This window comes from Nansenia antarctica (genome assembly GCF_963989245.1).
Source record: "Nansenia antarctica genome assembly, chromosome: 17".
NCBI classification, from domain to species: Eukaryota; Metazoa; Chordata; class Actinopteri; order Argentiniformes; family Microstomatidae; genus Nansenia; species Nansenia antarctica.
The window spans coordinates 17,844,850-17,864,167 of record NC_137687.1 but is presented as its reverse complement, the minus strand read 5'-3'; the positions used below and the strand labels follow the sequence as shown (position 1 = coordinate 17,864,167).

The following is a 19,318-nucleotide window of genomic DNA, read 5'->3' as shown; positions in this document are numbered from 1 at the left end:
GTTGGGTGTTACTGAAATTTAAGTTAATGTGTATATATATTAAAATTAATTTTAACGAAAAATCGAACGAAAAAATTGTTTATTTGTATTGCTGTACATCTCTATATATTGAAACATTTTGTATAAATGAAAGATTTCTATCAATTTGAAAAATGTCGTTGTCTAAATAATTTGAAGCTAGCTGCTATACTATTGACAAGGCGAACACTGGGACAAACTGACCTGTCGTTCTGAAATGTATTCAGGCTGCCAGTGCTCGGGTTTCCTCTGGTCAGAGTCTGTGTTCAAGGCAAGTGTCCTCTGGGGGGCGCTCTTCTATAGGGAAAGAGTCTTTGTGGCTTTGCCGGGCTCTCAGAATAGTGAACACACCCTTCAGAAAGAAAATGACACTGATAGCCGTGAAGTAGCTTCCGTATATGGTGAACTGCAAGAGAAATGGAGACTGTACTTTTTAAGGCAAAGCAAGTTTATTTGTATGGCACATTTCGTACAACAGGGGCAATTCAAAGTGCTTTACATACATTATTTTAAAATACAGCAACAGGAGCATAGTAAGAAAATAAAAATGACAATGAATAAAAGCAAATATAAGAAGTAAATAGATAAAACATTTAATAAGACAATAGTTAATGGAAAAAAGACATTGATAGAAGTGTTTGTGTTTAATCATAACTCTTGCAAAACATGAAGGTTTTTAGGTAAGATTTAACTATTTTAAGGGTTTGGGCCTGTTCGATTTCTTCAGGGAGTTTGTTCCAGGAGCATGCGGCAGTGTGACTGAAAGCTGCTGCGCCGTGTTTTGTTTTCGCTCTTGGAAATGTTTAGCTTAAAAGCAAAGAAGGGACTTCTGCGTTTGTCCCTGAACAACAGACTCACCTGTGGTATGATGTCCAGGCCCAGACCTCTGCTGTCCACCACCACTAACGTGAGGATCGTCTGAAGGACCAAAGCACCGAAGTTGTTCGATCCAAAGATCAGTGCGTATCTCTCCATCGACAGGTCAGCAGCGATTTGGAACCTATGGTAAAGACAGAAGCTGGCGAACGGTGACCTTTTTAAGAAGTTGGCATTTGTTTTCCTGGTATGTCTTGGAGAAAAACTCACATGGCTATGGTAATAAGCAGCATGTAGAAGCACTTGAAGACGATGTAACCGGCGTAGCACACCCAGATGCTGCTGGTGAAGGTCATGAGGAAGAGTGCGGCGGCCCCCAGGCCAGAGAAGGACCCCAGAGCCACCTCCCCCCACTGGGCCCAGTCCACCTGCGTGAAGCCTATGCCGTAGGCCGTCACCGCACCTTTAGGGAACACTTACGTTTATCTGAACTGATCAACTCTTTATGATTCTTTATCTCGTGTTATTTTGGATAAATAACAACGTTCTGTAATGTATTTTCCTCAGTATATTTTCACAAACTTGTTTTATGGTTTGATAGTTTTTTGTTATTGTGTGGTTTTCCCCAGTAAACAAAGAGTCCCAAAAGACGTCCTCCAGGGAAGCCGGAATGTGGGTCCAGATGACGTCTTTCTACGACGTCCAGATGACGTCTTTTTAGGACATCCAGGTGACATCTTTCTAGGACGTCCAGATTACGTCTTTCTAGGACGTCCAGAAAAGAAAGACGTCATCTGAGCCCACATTCCGGCTTCCCTGAGGACGTCTTTTGGACTCTTTGTTTACTGGGTTTGTTTGAAGTCTAAAGATGTCTACGGGAGCTATACTCACCAAACAGATTGGACACAGCCTCCACCCCTCCGTTGTAGACTGTGAAGTTGTGGGAGGGCTCCACGTGTTCCCACAGCACCTGGACGTAGTTGACTGTCTGGTTGTACCCGCAGGTGGCCAGCGCCCACCACACCGACCAGTACACCAGCTGCTTGGTGGAATAGCACTGGAGGAAGTCTCGCCACAGCTGGAGGAGAGCCCGACAGCAGCCTCCTGCCCTTCCTGGCCCCCCAGGACCCTCAATAACGTCCCCTCCTCCTGCCCTTACTGGCCCCCCAGGACCCTCAATCACGTCCCCTCCTCCTGGCAACGCTAGCTGCTCATGCGGGTCAGTTTTAGTGTTTCTCTCGATACTTCCAGTCGTACGCTTCCCCTCTCTATCGTCACCCGGACCGCGGTGGAAGAACATGCTCCTCTGCGGCATAGGCAGGAAGCAGGAAGTCACCAGAGCGATGGAGGTCAACACCAGGGTCAGGACCAGGATGTTGTGGTAGGACATGAGGCTGAAGCTGACCAGCAGCTGTCCCGACACGGAGCCCACGGTGTAGCCCAGCAGCTGCACGCTGCGGCAGTAAGACGTGGCCTTAATAATAATAATAATAATAATACATTAGACTTATAGCGCTTTTCTAGACACTCAAAGACGCTTTACAAACTGAAAACTAAATCTAAGTGTCTTTGTAGGACAATCTACTCTGTATACTGCAATTACACCTAGATTTCGGGTGGAGAAGCCGCGAACAAGCAACGCCAGCGTCCTCTCTCAACCGGCATTTTTCGGTAATTACCTTGCGGTAGTGTTCCACGTCCACCACGCTGTAGACGTAGGAGAAGTAGGCCACCTCGCTGGCTGTCACCACGCCGTAGAAGAACTGCATGGCCTGCATGGCTGCCACACCCTGGACCCACAGCAACATGGCTGTCGTCACTGTGAGGTTGGTACACTGGAACACCACTACCGGCTTGTAGCGGAGCCAATCGGTGAGCAGAAACACAGGGACCAGCACGGCCAGGTAAGAGTAAGTCCACACAGGGAAGATTTCATTGGTCACCTGGAGTTCAAAGGTCACTTAAGTCAAAAGACTGGAACCCAGAGTGGGTTTCTCATATTTTTAATACATCATAAGCTTGTAAAACCTTGTCTGTCTTTAACCTTTAACCTTTAACCTCACACACTTGATTGAGAGATCAAATGGATAAGGATTGCATAAAGTGGCATATTTAAACACGGTCTGAAACTGCTCTTAAAAGAGAGACTGCGCTGAAGTTGTTACTGTACCTGTTCAGTGTCTTTGAGCCCCGGAAAAGTGCTATATAAATACAATGAATTGTTGTTATTATTATTATTACCTGTTCCACTGTCAGGTTCTTGTCTGGCCCCGTCAGGTATGTGAACAGGAAGGGTTCCAGAGGTTTCACAGTACTGAAGAACCCGTAGGTGCAGAGCACACCTGTGGGATAGCCCCATCCTGCCTTCCATCGCTTCACAGTTTCCATCTCCACGTGTCACACAAGGCTACTGGTTTACCTGACCAGGTTTGGTCCTCCATGCACTATCATTAGTCCTGCCTCTACCTAGTCATTGTATGGGAGTCGTCTTAACATGTGTTTATGTAATCGGTTAGCTCAGTCAGTCAGTCAGTCAGCGACCTGCTCAAAGTGCACCACTGATGGCCCACATTCCTGCTCAGACTGAGATATGCGGTGAATACAACGTGAGGCAGAGGGAGGCGTACCCATTTAACATGCGGCATGCTATGCTATCTGTCATAAATCAGTCATAAATATCAAATGGATTTCAACAGTAGTTGGACAGAACAATGCCTAAGAAAGCCTGCGTGTGGAAAAAAACGTTATCTTTATAATAATAGGCCTAATCATAATAATAATAATAATAATAACTTTTTATTTGTATAGCACGTTTCCTGCAAACGTTGCAGCTCAAAGTGCTCCAATCATTATATAATCATAATTTAATTATTTAGTCATTTAAAGGCAATATTAAAAAGATGGGTTTTTAGTCTTGACTTGAACATATGTGCTGAGGTTGCATCCCTAATGTAAACTGGCAGTGAAGACACAATCTTGGTGCATAAAATGAGAATGCGGCCTCACCAAACCTCTTCTTTTGTACATGTGGTACACAGAGAAAACCAGCGTCAGAAGACCTGAGAGCTCTACTGGGCTGATATGCTAGCAAAAGACCTGAGAGCTCTATTGGGCTGATATGTTAGCAAAATATAAAAAAATATTTATCATGAATTAACAGTACAAGTACATGTCCTAAAGCGTACCTTCATGACGTTTTATTTTAGAGTTAATATTGGGAGAGCTCTGTTGAACATTACGCCTCCTCCATTAATTGGCTCCCACAATAACCTCTCCCTAATCGCAGACGTAATTGAGCACAATTTGATTACGGGAAACTTTAACCGTATAAATCCATTGACACCTCTCCATACTCACACCAATCACATTAAGAAAGTAAAGCTATCTCTTAAATGACCCCCAAAGTATATCACCTTAATTAAAGCAATAACTATTCTAACTTGGACCAAAGCAAGCAAGATCCATGGAATTATTTAAACTTTAAATGTTTAATAAGCCAATCTAAACACAGTGTGGTAGAAATTAATTCTCAGGAGACTAGGGAGTCAGATGGATACAGGTTTTTATTTATCATAACAAAAGCAACCCAGATTTGGTTCTAAATTGATACATTGATACATCAGAATTATATACCGTTTCATAGGAGGTATTGGTTGTCATAGGGCCTCAGATGACTGACTGGTTGTTGTCATGGTGATGAGTACATTTCCATGTGAAGACCACACCTCCACCATTTATTGATCCAGTCTGATTTCAACGACGTGGTACAATTTAGTGATGAGATCATCTTTTCCCCAGGTCATGATGAAATGTCCCAAAGGTCATGTCACTCGCTCAATAACAATTTGATACACATTGAATCATTTACATAAGGCTTCATTCATATGAGACACAAGTAAAGTATTATTGTTCATGAGTATGTGGCGGGGTGGTATACTAGCTGGGTTTCCCACACATGTCCTGTCACATTTAAATGAACTCCCACAGAGGCAGTGGTAGAAAAAGTATAAATATAATGTTTATTTTTAAATAACCATAGAATGCAGATAAAATAGCACCACAATATAACACTGGACATTCAACCAGGAAAATAATAAACGCTATCAAACTATCTTGTGATCACACAGATCATATAACTTCAGCTCTGCCTTCAACACCATCCTTCCAGACAGGCTAGTGACCAAACTACTAGACCTGGGACTATCACACTCTATATGTGCATGGATCAAGGACTTCCTGTCCGACCGCCCCCAGAGGGTGGGCTCCCACACCTCCACAGCCCTCAGACTCAGCACTGGGTCCCCCCAGGGCTGCGTGCTAAGCCCCATCCTCTACAACCTCTACACCTACGACTTCACCCCCGTCCACCCCAGAAACTCCATCGTAAAGTTTGCAGACGACACCACGTGGTGGGCTGCATCTCGGGAGGGGGACGAGGCGGCGTACAGGGATGAGGTAGAGCAGCTGAGCAAGCTGTGCAAGGTTAACAACCTGCTGCTGAACAAGTCAAAGACCCAGGAAATCATCGTGGACTTCAGGAGGAAAAAATCTGAGGTCCAGCCCCTGCTCATCGACGGAGAGAGCATGGAGAGAGTCTCAACCCTCCGATTCCTGGGGGTGCACATACAGGATGACCTGTCCTGGAAGAACAACACAGCAGCCACCATCAAGAAGGCACAACAGCAGCTCTACTTCCTGAGAGTCCTCAGGAAGGAACACAACAAGCAGGAGATACTGGTGGCCTTCTACCGCGGCGTAGTGGAGAGCATCCTCACCTACGGCATCTGCAACTGGTTCTCCAGCTGCACAACCGCGGAGAGAAATGCGCTACAGAGAGTCGTGAGAACAGCCCAGAAGATCACCGGCGCCCCCCTCCCCTCTCTGGAAGAGCTGTACAACACACGCTGTCTCAGGAAGGCCTCCAAGATCTCCAGAGACCCAACCCACCCTGGGTACGAACACTTTGCCCGGCTGCCCTCGAAAAGGCGGTACAGGACCATGGCCGCAAGGACAAACAGACTGAAGCTCAGCTTCTACCCCAGGGCCATCCAGGCCCTGAACACAGCAAAGACCTAGGTTCTGGGCCCTGGACAGTCTGGACGGATTGATGGCAGCTGCTGGATTGAAAAAATCAGGTGTAGTGCTGAGGCACAAATATGTACATTTCAAGCCTGCAAACTGCGACACTTTAAATGAATGTGCAATAACACTATGTGCAATATGACAACCCTAGTCGTCTATCTGTACAGTATAGTATAGTGGATAGTGTACATAGCCTTTATTTATGTAAACCAGCTCCTTTCCCTTCTTGTTTTTTTTAGTTCTTTTTTTCTTTCCTAGCACCAGGGGAGCCACCCCTCCCAAATTTCGTTGTTTGGTACTTGTACTATAGCAATGACAATAAAGACCATTCATTCATTCATTCATAACACATAACACCTCAAACACTAGGCTATTATGGGTAAACTGTTGTCAACAATCAAACCGTGGACGTTTACAGCTACCGAGTAGGGTAGCAAGCAGCGACTTGTACCCTAAGACTGAACTCCGAGGATTGTTATCCACATTGCCACCAGAAGGACTGAGTCCGCGTGTGCAACGCGCCAACCCAACCCATCTTCCTTCGTCGCTACCGCATTTGCTTCACCTCCACCTGGAACCGTGAGTAGGCTAATTGGGATTTACCGTATCAGTGATACCAATTGGGACTTATTTTTCTTTCATATAGTGCACCAACAAATCCAAGCGCTTGGTAAACCTAAAATGTTAAACCTAGAACTCTGGACTTGAACTTTCTATATTATTTTTCATTGAGTGTTTAAGTAAGGTTTGTGTTTGTTTCAACCTGATTTGTTATTTTTGTTTTGTACACACAAACACATACACATACCACAAACCCAAACACATACTATAGCACACAATATATATGAAAATAAAAGGAACACATTTTTGCTATTCCTTCTAAATTGCTGTCCTTTGTATTTTGTTTGTATTTGGGTTTATATGCTTACTTGGTTTATGGGGACACACAATTACATACACTTATCTGATTTGTTTGTAAACAAGAAGAGTTAGTCAGTTCACCATCAACAGCTAAGAGTCACTCAGAATCCTGTTACATCTTAATTAATTGAAATAGTAGGCTACCTCAGGAGAGGGTTAAACAATCATGAAAATCGGATGATTTTCTATAAGAATCGCCCTTCATCTACAGAAAGAGGGGGTAACCTACATTCCATCCTGTACCTATTTACTATCATCGTCATGTTCTTATATCACATGTTTTATCATGTTACACTATTTGCGCTTCTGCACAGTAAATCTTGCAGTGTTAAAGTAACACTTAATTATGTTTCCATGAACCTCATGAACTCATAACAGCAAATGGTAGCAAATGCTATATAAACAGATATGAACTATAAAAGCATTTCCATATGACTGCAATGCAGTGTTTGAATGCTGTATGTTCTACCAGAAGTTCCTGCTCTGCTTCTGGGACTGCACAGTCTGTGGACTCCACCTCAATCTCCTGAGATTGCAAACACATCATTGGTGATAAATTCTGTTGGCATGCACCTCATAATTAACAGAAATTGTTACATTTGTAAATGTTAATTATTTATGTATTTTCCATATTGCAGTGTTTTAAATTGTGTGTATTTTACCTGAAGCTCTCGTTCTGTGTCTGGGACAGCACTGTCTGTGGACTCCACCTCAATCTCCTGAAATTACAAATAAATCATTTGTGATTAATTGTGTTGGGTTTACCTATATTTGTATGGCATATGTTACATATATTACATGACAGACAATGTATTTGCAGTCTCTGAACAAAGTGTGTTGTACCTGAAGCTCCAGCTCTGTTTCTGTGACTGAGGTTCCTGCCAGCTGAGGGTAGATGTGCCTGGCCCAAAAACGGCTGATGGTGTCCACTGCCTTACAAATAAAATCTTCATCTTGATGGACACGGAAGATGACCGTTTGCTTCGGGGTCCAGGTGATGAAGTCTGCATAGGTTGTTTTGCACACATACATCTGCATCTGCACCTGTAAAATAAAAGGACAGCATAGCTCTACCACCCTACAATCACCAAAACTGCCACAAACACAAATGAGATGTGCCTGTCACCCTCCCAACTCTTTGCAGGTGCCAAGTTGAACATTCTGCCTGGTCTTTAGTTTCTTCCTCTATTGCCAGTACTTGGTCATCAGAAAACCCTAACAGATTTTCATACCATGGCATTGGCCTGAAAGAGTCCGCATATCCATTAAAAGTGCTGAGACCAACGGGCAGTGCTCCAGTGGCAGACAACATATCAAGGAACTGTTTTTGATGTTGTTCTTTTGCCTTCGGAACTACCCCACACTTTTTTCCAACAGCCCTCTTTCTTTTTGCCTTGTCTGTGTAGAATTCAATGTCCTTCACCATGTCTGCCTCCACCTTTTTGGTACAGACTTTATTCCAGGCACAGGCGATGCTGGTTGGTGCCGTCCTTGTGTAGCCAAGGCGGACAGATGCCTCTAACTTAAAAAGAAGTGCCCCGACGTGGGAACAACTTTCTTCCAGTCTAGAATAAAATAGAATACAATGAGCATTTATTTTCTTCTGAAATAATTTGATATGGCATTGAGATTAAAACTGTTATGTTATGCAGTCAGCTTACCCTGCCATGCAATCACAGTGAGCTGCTTTAACCTCTCCAGTACCTCTCCAGCAACCCAAGTGCTGTGGGATTTATCAGTGACCCTCCATGATGACCCTCCATATAAATATATATATATAAAGACGTTATAGCTAGCTAGCTATGAGTTATCCTCAAAATAATGAACAGCAAGCTAGGTCCTAAACTAGGGCCGGTGGAAGAGGGCAAGTGTCACATTGTACAGACTACCAAAACAGAAAAATAAAATCTTAATGACAGCAAAAGTGAAAGATGTCAGAAATACATTACCTGGAGATTCAATAAGGTAATTGTATATGTCAGGATATGACACCTCAGGAAATTGGGTCGGGTGGTTCATCCACATGGATGGAGGCAGACTGAAAGGACACACGTTGCCTATTTCATTAATGTTCTCCATATAACGACGTCGATCATTGATCGGCAACAATACTATATAATAGTTTGCCTGATTGGCCATCGGATTTGCGATCCTAATATCTAAAAAGCAATACGGCTTTCTTATTGTATCGGATTAAAGCAAAGACCAGAAAATCCCATTGACCGCCAGTCAAACTTCTACACTTCTAGCACCCAACAGGGGACGTGATCGTCCTGATGACAGCTCTGATGAATATGACAGAACGGACATTGTAGGAGGTAACTGCCTCCAGCAGAGGGCAGTAATGCAGCATCAAGGACGCACGCTGCCGTTAAAAACAAAACAACAAGAAGAAGAAGACGACGATGACGTGATCTATTCCCGCGATACCAGGGAACGAGAAGTCGATCTAAGATGGCGGAGTCAGTAAACACACACCGTGCTGAAGCTTACGAGTAATTATTAAGTTTACAACTGTGACAGAGGGCAAACATTACAGCAGTAATGCAACATCTGTAGCGATGGCAGAACGGTTAGAATAGTTACATCTCTGTATTTGGTTTCCTTTACTGCGGAAAACATCTCAACAGTCAACAAGGAGGACGGGAGACGAGTGTCGGAGGTCAGTAGAATCCTTTGTCTCAGCTCGCTGCCTCACTGTCTCTAACATGTTACTACTGACCACTTCTGTCTGCAGAGATAGGCTATTCTGTCACTATACAATGTTGTTATCTATATAGAACACTATACAATGTTGTTATCTATATATAGAATGTTGTTATATTATAACACTATATAATGTTGGCGGAACTTGTTATCAGTTTATGTCCGTGTCGCCTGGTCTGGACGAACACACGGAGGTACTGATGGCGCTTCTCCACTATGGAAGGCCATCAACGCAAATAACGTCTAGAAATCCCGTGTCCACACGTAGCGCCATTGTAGTAGATTTTGGCACACATGCACACATAAACTGTATAGTTTGCCTTTTGCTATAAGGACCCTCCTGACTATGGGGGCTAGGGGAGGGGAGGGTAGGCTTTACGACCCTTTGTTAACCCTTGTGTGGTGTTCACTTTTTGGACCCTTTCGTACTCTTCGGGTCAAGTTGACCCGGGACATCATTGGGGTTTTGAAAGCACTTTTCCTGACACGGTGCTCCTAGTCCCAATGGTGACCCGTACAAGGGAGTATGCTCAGGGTGCAAGATAGCCCCAAAATAGCCCATAATATTAAAGAGCGCCTCCTGTGGGCACAAACAGGTACTGTACCTATTAATGCACAATAGGTACTGTGTTCACATTCAAAAGTGTATATTTTGTTCTGGTGGACCTAGGGGGCTGCCCTTTGGAGGGGCTGGAGCAGAGGGTGCCTAATTATAACCCTCAAAGTGTCAGACCCCTGGGAATAGGTGGGGCCGAACGGCAGCATGATGAGTAGAGGCGTTTTTACACACATGATGCTCCTAACTTCCACTAAACAAAATCCACTATAATAAAGACTTGGTTGTCATAAATCATACTTATCTAGGAAAAATGTAAATGAAACAATGTTTTTATTGATGTTTATTATTTTGAACTTATATTCTCAATTGATTTTCAAAGCATTATAATCAAAGCTGTAAAAAATACAGGTGATGAACAAGAATAATGCTACAAATGCTGAAACACAAAACATGTGGAATGTACACTGTTTTAGTCACTGAAATAACACTGGTTACAATTGTGTGTGCATGGGCATGTCTGTCTACACAACACATGAAGTACAGCATTTGACAGTATGTGTACCACAAATGTACTTTTTGCAATTGCTGCATGTGGTCCCTGTCTTTGTGTCCTTTGAGGGTCCACACACCTCGCAGCGCTTCCTCTTTTTGCCATGGGCTGCAGTCTAGAATAATGAAAAGACTTAGTTCAGGATTTTTTTTTCCACCACGTCTCCTAATACTCTAAATCACACACACGCACACGCACACACGCACACACACACACACACACACACATATTTACATTTACATTAAAAATGTTGGCATTTAGCAGACCGCCTTATTTCAAAGCGACTTACATTTACCAAAGCGATCAATACATTTGACTAAGCAAATGAATCAACACAGACACACACACACAAACAACCGCAACAGGACACTTACCTCAGGCACTGGAGATTGTGGTTGTGTGGGTTGTGCAGGTGGAGCATCTGTAATCCTCCTCACTATGGCTAGAGAAGTTGGGGTCCTGGGCATATGTTGTCTCCTTTGGATATGCGGTGTCACCAGTGCCATACCTAGCTCCTCAAGGAAAAGACGTCGTCTTTGGAGCTTCCTTTGGTTCCAGTCTGGGTTGACTGCCATCCAGATTGAAAATGCGTTGTAGGCTGAAACATCCAGGATGTTGAAGAAGATCACGAGAGGCCACCGTAGAGTTCTTCTTTGGCAGCTGTAGCAGGCCAGCAGCTTGTCCAGGTTGTCTACTCCACCTTTGGTGGCGTTGTAGTCAAGTATGACCTCTGGCTTACGGTCCTCCCGGCCACTGATTCTTCCATCCCTATGTAGAGTGCTCATGAGCATCACATTCTTGCCCTTTTTTGGTATGTAAGACACCAGGGTAGTGTTGGCTGTAAACACAAAGTTGGAGGAATGGACTGGCCTGTTCTTCACATTTAGAAACTGGCGTGGGAGCTCCGTCTTGTTTTTTCGGACTGTTCCAACCATTGTCACCTTTCGTTTGAGAAGTTCGTGTCCCAGGCTGTAGGATGTAAAGAAATGATCACAGGTGATGTTATGGCCACTGAGGCCCTGTGACATATCCAACACCACCCGTGTCCCCTGGTTTCTCTCAGGGGCTCCTCCCTCTGGCTTCCCTGTATACATTTGCATGTTCCATGCATACGATGAAACGGCATCACAGGCAACCCAGATTTTTATTCCGTACCTTGCTGGTTTGGAGGGCATATACTGCCTGAAGGGGCAACAACCTCTAAACCCCACAAGCCGTTCATCCACAGTTAGATTGGGCCCAGGGTTGTAAAGAAGTGGAAGCCGGTCCACCCACTTGTCCCACACCGTGCGGATTGCAGCCAACTTGTCCCTACGCCGTCTAACAGGTCTTGATTCCCGGTCATCAAACCTGATGACCCTCGAGTAGATATTGAAGCTCTTCAGAGACATTGTGGCTCTAAAAATTGCTCTCCCTGTCTCCACATCCCACAGACTTTCAGTCGACTCCCCTCTTGACCTATAGACACCTGCTAGGATGAGGATCCCAAAATAGGCCTGTAAGTGTGTGTTGTCCATTTCTTTCCACTCCTCCCCGAAAACACGTCTCCCCTCAAGGTTGGTCATATCAAGAATTATTTTCTGAATTGAATCAGTAATCAGCAGCTCAAAGGATGACTTGATATCATCAACATGAGTCACTGCCAATCGTGTGGGCCCTGGTACCATCCTTATAATGTTAGCAGCTGAGCGGGGGGGCTCTCTCATTGGGGATGAAGACCATTCAATTTGGCCATTCTTGGACAAATATGTGTGGGCTCCTGCAGTGGCTGGCTGTGGGGCTCCTGCAGTGGCTGGCTGTGGGGCTCCTGCAGTGGCTGGCTGTGGGACTCCTGCAGTGGCTGGCTGCGGGGCTCTTCCAGTGGCTGGCTGCGGGGCTCTTCCAGTGGCTGGCTGTGGGGCTCTTCCAGTGGCTGGCAGTGGGGCTTTTCCAGTGGCTGGCTGTGGGGCTCTTCCAGTGGCTGGCTGTGGGGCTCTTCCAGTGTCTGGCTGCGGGGCTCTTCCAGTGGCTGGCTGCGGGGCTCTTCCAGTGGCTGGCTGTGGGGCTCCTGCAGTGGCTGGCTGTGGGGCTCCTGCAGTGGCTGGCTGTGGGGCTCTTCCAGTGGCTGGCTGTGGGGCTCTTCCAGTGGCTGGCTGTGGGGATCCTTCTGCTGCATGCTCAGAGTGAAACTCATCTCCAAATTCACTTTCAGAATCAGAATACTCTGAATTAATTTCGACATTATCCTCATCTGAAACATCCTCCCCCCCTTCAACTTCACTATGTTGCTCACTCTCTTCTAATATTATCTCCACGGCCCTCTGAACACTGTATCTTTTCTTCATGTTGCTGGTGGAGGATTGTAGTTGAAATGACCTATACACTGGGATGGAGAGCTATTTCTCTCTTTTATCCCTCCCATGATGTGCAGGTGCAGTACAATATTATTATACTTTTTTTTTTACAACATTGCACTTCAAAGGGTAAAAAGTGCGAGAGCAGACAGCTTCTCGGCGCGGGAAAGCCAGAGCAGACGGCTTCTTGTGCAGGTGTGAGGAGTCCAGTACAATATTATTCTTTATTATTATTATACAATGTTGCATTTCAAAGGGTAAAGAGTGCGAGAGCAGACGGCTTCTCGGCACGGGAAAGACAGAGCAGAGGTGTGTGAGTGAGTGAGTGAGTGTCAGTGTGAGTGTGTGTATGTTTCTGTGTCTCTGTGTATCCGGGTCCAAATGACCCGAACACCTTATGAAGGACATAAATGTGTTGGGGTATTGTAGGATGTGTAAAAAAAAAAAAAAATTTTGTTTTTTGTTTTTCATATAAAATGAGCCAAGGCCATGGAGTTTCAGATTGATAAAATGTATTCTTGTACCATTTCTCTTTAAGTAAAAATTGAAAACGGGTCAGGTTGACCCGAACACCACACAAGGGTTAAAGCCATGTGGTCATCTCAAAATGGCTTCTTGTGTTCTGAGCCCTACCCTCTGACCTGTAACCTGAAATTACATCATGTGGATCATCCTAGTTTTCGCACCTTGGGCTTTTCTACATTAAAGGTGATGGGATATTATTTTAAACTGTATTTACACATCATTGTTTACAAATAGGGGAGTGGAGCCAGGGGGTGAGGCTCTTCACCTCAGCCAGCCCCTCACCACCAGCAGCAGCTGCTCTTGTAACTGTTCCTTTGTTTGATAAATAGTCTGAGAACTCAGAGGTTCTACTCGTGATCTGTTCCTAACAAGGTAACAACACCATAAAGGAAATAAAGTCAACCTGATTTGTCTTGATTCACAAGGCGAACATGTCATCATTGTGTAACGTCCTGTCTGATAACATGTCATCAAATTGCTCCAGACTGCTTGTTATCCCGGATGACATTGGCTGACTGCCAGTTTAGGACAGAATGCTTCAAAGCATAACAATCATATTATTATGACGTCATTAGGGCTGCAACTAACGATTATTTTGATACACACAAGATTTCTTTTGCAAATTTTATTATATGTTTTCTAAATCAGCCAGGCCTATACATATACATGTGCAAAATGACTAAGTATTAATAACAAATAATATAAATAAAAAAGGCTTTGCTACATCAAATAGGTATAACAACAGGCCATGGACTATGGCGGTAGATTGTTTCAATAAAGTAGTTGAACTCTAGCTCAATACATGCATTGTTTTAGGTAATAACTTTGCTTAATGTAAAGGTCAGTAACCCAAAGTGCAATATAGGCTACAGACAAGACACTAATGTTTTTATATAACAGATATGCTCCAAAACAATGCAATGTGTCCTCTCACTCCATACAATAGGCTAGGCTACAGTCAGTGCCTCACTCTAACTCACGGGTAGTTTGGTAGGCTACCACTAGCTAGCCTTTAGCTTATCACCTCTGCTCTACCACTGACGTTAGCCAGCTAGCTAAATACACTTGTCATGCAATATTGAATTCATGAATGCGAGCAAACACTCACTGGCTATCGCATTACATTACAGTCATTTAGCTGACGCTTCGCCAGAACTCACACTAACGCATTTGCATGGAGAGCAGGAGACCATGGAAGGGCTGAGCCCAGCAGTACTTATATAATAAAACAATAGGAAGTTAGCTGTAACCCTCCTCTATAGAAACATAGTTAGTGTAACCCTCCTCTATAGAAACATAGTTAGTGTAACCCTCCTCTATAGAAACATAGTTAGTGTAACCCTCCCAGTGTTTCCTCCAGGAATTTTTACAATGGTGGCGGATGGCCGTGACCGCACGCGCAGCGCGCGCGATTAGTTCCGCGTGCACGCGCATGAAACGCGCACGCGCGCTCAAAACAACGATCACATTTTTATTTAATTTTTTTAGGAAACACTGCCTCCTCTATAGAAACATAGTTAGTGTAACCCTCCTCTATAGAAACATATTTAGCTGTAACCCTCCTCTATAGAAACATAGTTAGTGTAACCCTCCTCTATAGAAACATAGTTAGTGTAACCCTCCTCTATAGAAACATAGTTAGTGTAACCCTCCTCTATAGAAACATGGTTAGTGTAACCCTCCTCTATAGAAACATAGTTAGTGTAACCCTCCTCTATAGAAACATAGTTAGTGTAACCCTCCTCCAGTGTTTCCTCCAGGAATTTTTCCATTGGTGGTGGATAGGGACGGGCGCGCAGCGCGCGCGATTGTTTTTTCGCGTGCACGCGCATGAAACGCGCGCGCGCGCTCAAAACAACGACCGAATTTCAAACTAGAGGGAGGATGGCAAAAAAAAAAAAAGCTACAAAAATCTTCCCAGATCCTCATTTGCACGACCAGCTGTCGCTGTAGGACACGTTCGATTGCAAAATTCATTTATCCTTTATGTTCCCAGTTGAGGGCGTGTAGCTGTCGTTATTTGGCCTGCTTTTATTTAGTTATGCGTACGTTTGAGTTAGTCATCTCTAGGATTGTTGTTTGATATTAGCCTATACTTTCTCTTATCTGCATTTTGAGCAACTGTACAAGACCCAACAACACAACTCTGATACAGGACTAATGTTACCTAGCTGCTATAGCTAACCCTGCTACAAGACCCAACAACACACCTCTGATACAGGACTAATGTTACCTAGCTGCTATAGCTAACCCTGCTACAAGACCCAACAACACACCTCTGATACAGGACTAATGTTACCTAGCTGCTATAGCTAACCCTGCTACAAGACCCAACAACACAACTCTGATACAGGACTAATGTTACCTAGCTGCTATAGCTAACCCTGCTACAAGACCCAACAACACACCTCTGATACAGGACTAATGTTACCTAGCTGCTATAGCTAACCCTGCTACAAGACCCAACAACACAACTCTGATACAGGACTAATGTTACCTAGCTGCTATAGCTAACCCTGCTACAAGACCCAACAACACAACTCTGATACAGGACTAATGTTACCTAGCTGCTATAGACCCATTTGTACTAGTGTTGTTCCGATACCGATACTAGTATCGGCATGGCCACCGATACGCACAAAAATGCTGGTATCGGTATCGGCGAGTACTATATTTATTTTTATTATTTCTTTTTTTTTTTTTTAAGTACTAAAGTTATTTTGTTTGTAAATGTTCACTTGCTGTTGCACTACTACTACGACTGTTTTATATCCTAAATGGATATTGCACTGATTGGCATCTGTGAGAGCCACATTTCAGGTTTTATAAGGGGTTGATTTTCTTGTCACCATACCAGGTAGACAATAAAAAAAGTTCTATAGCATTCACTCTCTGTTGGTATTTTTTCCTGTTTTACAAAGGTTTTGAGCAGTGCCAGACTAAGTGTTAGCAATAATTTTACATCGAGGTGAGTATGCGGCTCAAAAAACATGTTTTTTTGTTTTGTTTTTTCAAACGCCGTGGTATCGGATCGGTACTCGGTATCGGCAAGTACTGCACGGTCAGGTATCGGTATCGGTATCGGGATCAAAAAATGGTATCGGAACAACACTAATTTGTACTAAACAACTACAACGTTGTATTGGACACATTTTTTTCGAACTAATCCACAGACAGCAGTCTTATTAACGGGCCCCTGTGGTGCCAGGTGTGGAGGCGACCCAGCACAGTGGGGATATACACTATCAAGCCACGCTCTACTGTCAATATTTGCGTGTGTGTGTTTTACTTTGAACGCAATTTCAATTGCAATGTCCCAAGTATTACCTACATCTCCTCTGTGGAAAACTCTAATCCCGACGCAGCAGTTATTGTGCTCGGCGATTTTAATCACACCAACAGAACTTCCCAATTACAAACAACAGGTGTCATGCCCCAGCAGAGGAGCTAACATACTAGACCACTGCTACGTTACTATCAACGAGGCTTACCGTTCGTTCCCGAGGGCACCGCTGGGAAGGACCGACCATGCCATGCTGCTCCTCGTCCCGAAATATATAGAGAAACTTAAATCCTGCAATACGACACCCAGCCATGCAGTTTCGTATCGCTCATAGCCACTGCTAGCTTCAGCAATGTTTGAAGTGTCTGGGACATCTTTTTTCTTGAAAAATCCATCCATCTGTCGCTGTTATTTAACGTGATATCTTATTTGTGCACCTAGCTAGCTAGATCAGCTTTTTGTATCTTTTAGATGATACTACCGGTGACTTTTAGCCCGTTATTTGCGAGGAGAAAACACAGGCGGCCGAGCATTTCGGAAGCTGAGCGGGGATGGTTGAGTCTGCACGGTTCTCATGCCGGTTCACATTTAGACCAATCAGGAGTAGCCCTAATGTCATTAATCTGATTTTGGATCAGCGGTTAGAGAGAGATGGGCGTGGATTTAGGTGCACTTTTAGTCAACATCCATTATAGCGCTGATCTAGGATCAGATATATTTTAATCAGCTAAAATGTAAAACATTTTTATTTATTTTTTATTTATTTTTTGTGGACTGAATCGATTTGTGGCGGAGGAAATTCATTCGTGGCGGCCCGCCACCAATAAATGCATATAGAGGAAACACTGCCCTCTATAGAAACATAGTTAGTGCTCTGGTTCTCTGCACAGCTACGCAGCCTACAGCTGGACGAGCAGCGTAGTGACAGTCAGCTAGCGGCAGCAGCGAGCTAACCCTGCTAGCTAACTCACTAGCATGTCCCGACAGCAGACAGCAGACAGCTTCACTCTCAAGGCTTTTGAGTAGCATGATTTAAATGTAGCCGCCGCGCCGGTGTAGGTACTGGATTTTCCCACTTTTCCGGTTCCAGTCGTAGGTTCTGCCCTTTCCGGCCATAGGTAGCGCTATGATTCGCGATGCCTACACCGTGGCAAGACAGCGTGGCGTGCGTCAACAGGAAGTAGGTTTGTTATGGAACAAGACCCGACGAATCGATAATGGAATTCGTCGCCAACGAATTTCATTATCGATTTTTATCGATTTCATCGATTCGTTGTTGCAGCCCTAGACGTCATATTGTTTGTTATATTTAAATATATGGGTTAGGGCAGCGGTTCCCAAACTTTTTCAATCAGGCCCCCCTTGGGTAATTGTAAATATTTTCGAGCCCCCCCTAACCCGGTCCCCACCTAGATTGATATAATTAATTGTATAAAGTTGTACAAACATTACATTTTCTCTTCTAATAATAACAAGACACATATATCCAACTATAGTTTTATATTTTATTATGGGTTGAAAAGGAACATAAGTGCTTGGCAAATGATCCTGTGCCACTGAAATATTCAACATATCAACATTAACTAATTTCTACTGCATCACTATTCTTACTCTACACATTCCTATCACAATTACGATCAATGACTTGTGTGTGCTTGCTTTGCCTTGCAAATCTTCTCAAAGCGGGGTTGTTGTTTTGAGACTGCCACTCTCAGTTCATTCTCAATGTTCAACTTCGACCTGTATTTGCTTTTGATAGCAGCAACAGCAGAAAAGCCTATCTCACACAGGTACGATGTTGCAAAAGGCAGCAGTATTCCCACATTTTTATTATTATTTTTTTTATTATTATTTCTGCGCCCCCCCTGCAGTACCCCCGCGCCCCACTAGGGGGGGCGCGCCCCACAGTTTGGGAAACGCTGGGTTAGGGTTAGAGAGGTTTTAGGTTTTATTTCATTTCTAACATTTCCCCATGCCAGTTATCCGGTATGACATGTTGTGAGTAAAGAGTCTAATAGCTCTTGACCTTTGTAAGGCAGTGAGGGTATGTCCAGCATGTCAGTAACACTAGGCTATGCTACACCCTCAAAACATTTTCATATCATTTAATAAACAGTGATTAATAGATTCAATAAATGTTTTTTTAATAAACATTTTCCTTATTTTCACTTCATAAAGGGGTTTGGACGTCACGTCATTGGGCCAGTTGCTTTTGGTCCCTTGAAAAGGAGGGTGCCACGTATTAAAGAGCTGTAACATCTAAACCATTCCTCCTTGGATCTGGATACCCTCAAATTAAAGAGGGTGTTTGACAGTCTGCACGTTAAGGCCATATTCATTCTATGACTATAACTTGAATATGTTTTGGTAAACAACTAAAATAACAACAGTTCTGTCAAAGAGTCCAAATGGACCTAACTGTAGCTTGGCTACTGTTTTCCAATTCTGGAAAAAGAAATGTTCAATGTTTTGATTACATTTCGTCACTCTGTTTTAATATTGTGATCATCTGTGTTGGTAGGATT

General features: G+C 43.8%; 1 protein-coding gene across 1 annotated transcript; it reads right to left on the bottom strand.

The window, feature by feature from the left end:
* Positions 1 to 271: 271 nt before the first annotated feature.
* On the bottom strand, positions 272 to 3,222 carry LOC308172459 (thiamine transporter 1-like; the record flags this gene model as incomplete). Its single annotated transcript, XM_080547363.1, has 6 exons — positions 272 to 424; positions 877 to 1,018; positions 1,105 to 1,297; positions 1,726 to 2,308; positions 2,514 to 2,777; positions 3,076 to 3,222. 6 exons carry the CDS (start codon positions 3,220 to 3,222, stop codon positions 272 to 274), a joined length of 1,482 nt encoding a protein of 493 aa, XP_080403489.1.
* Positions 3,223 to 19,318: the final 16,096 nt, after the last annotated feature.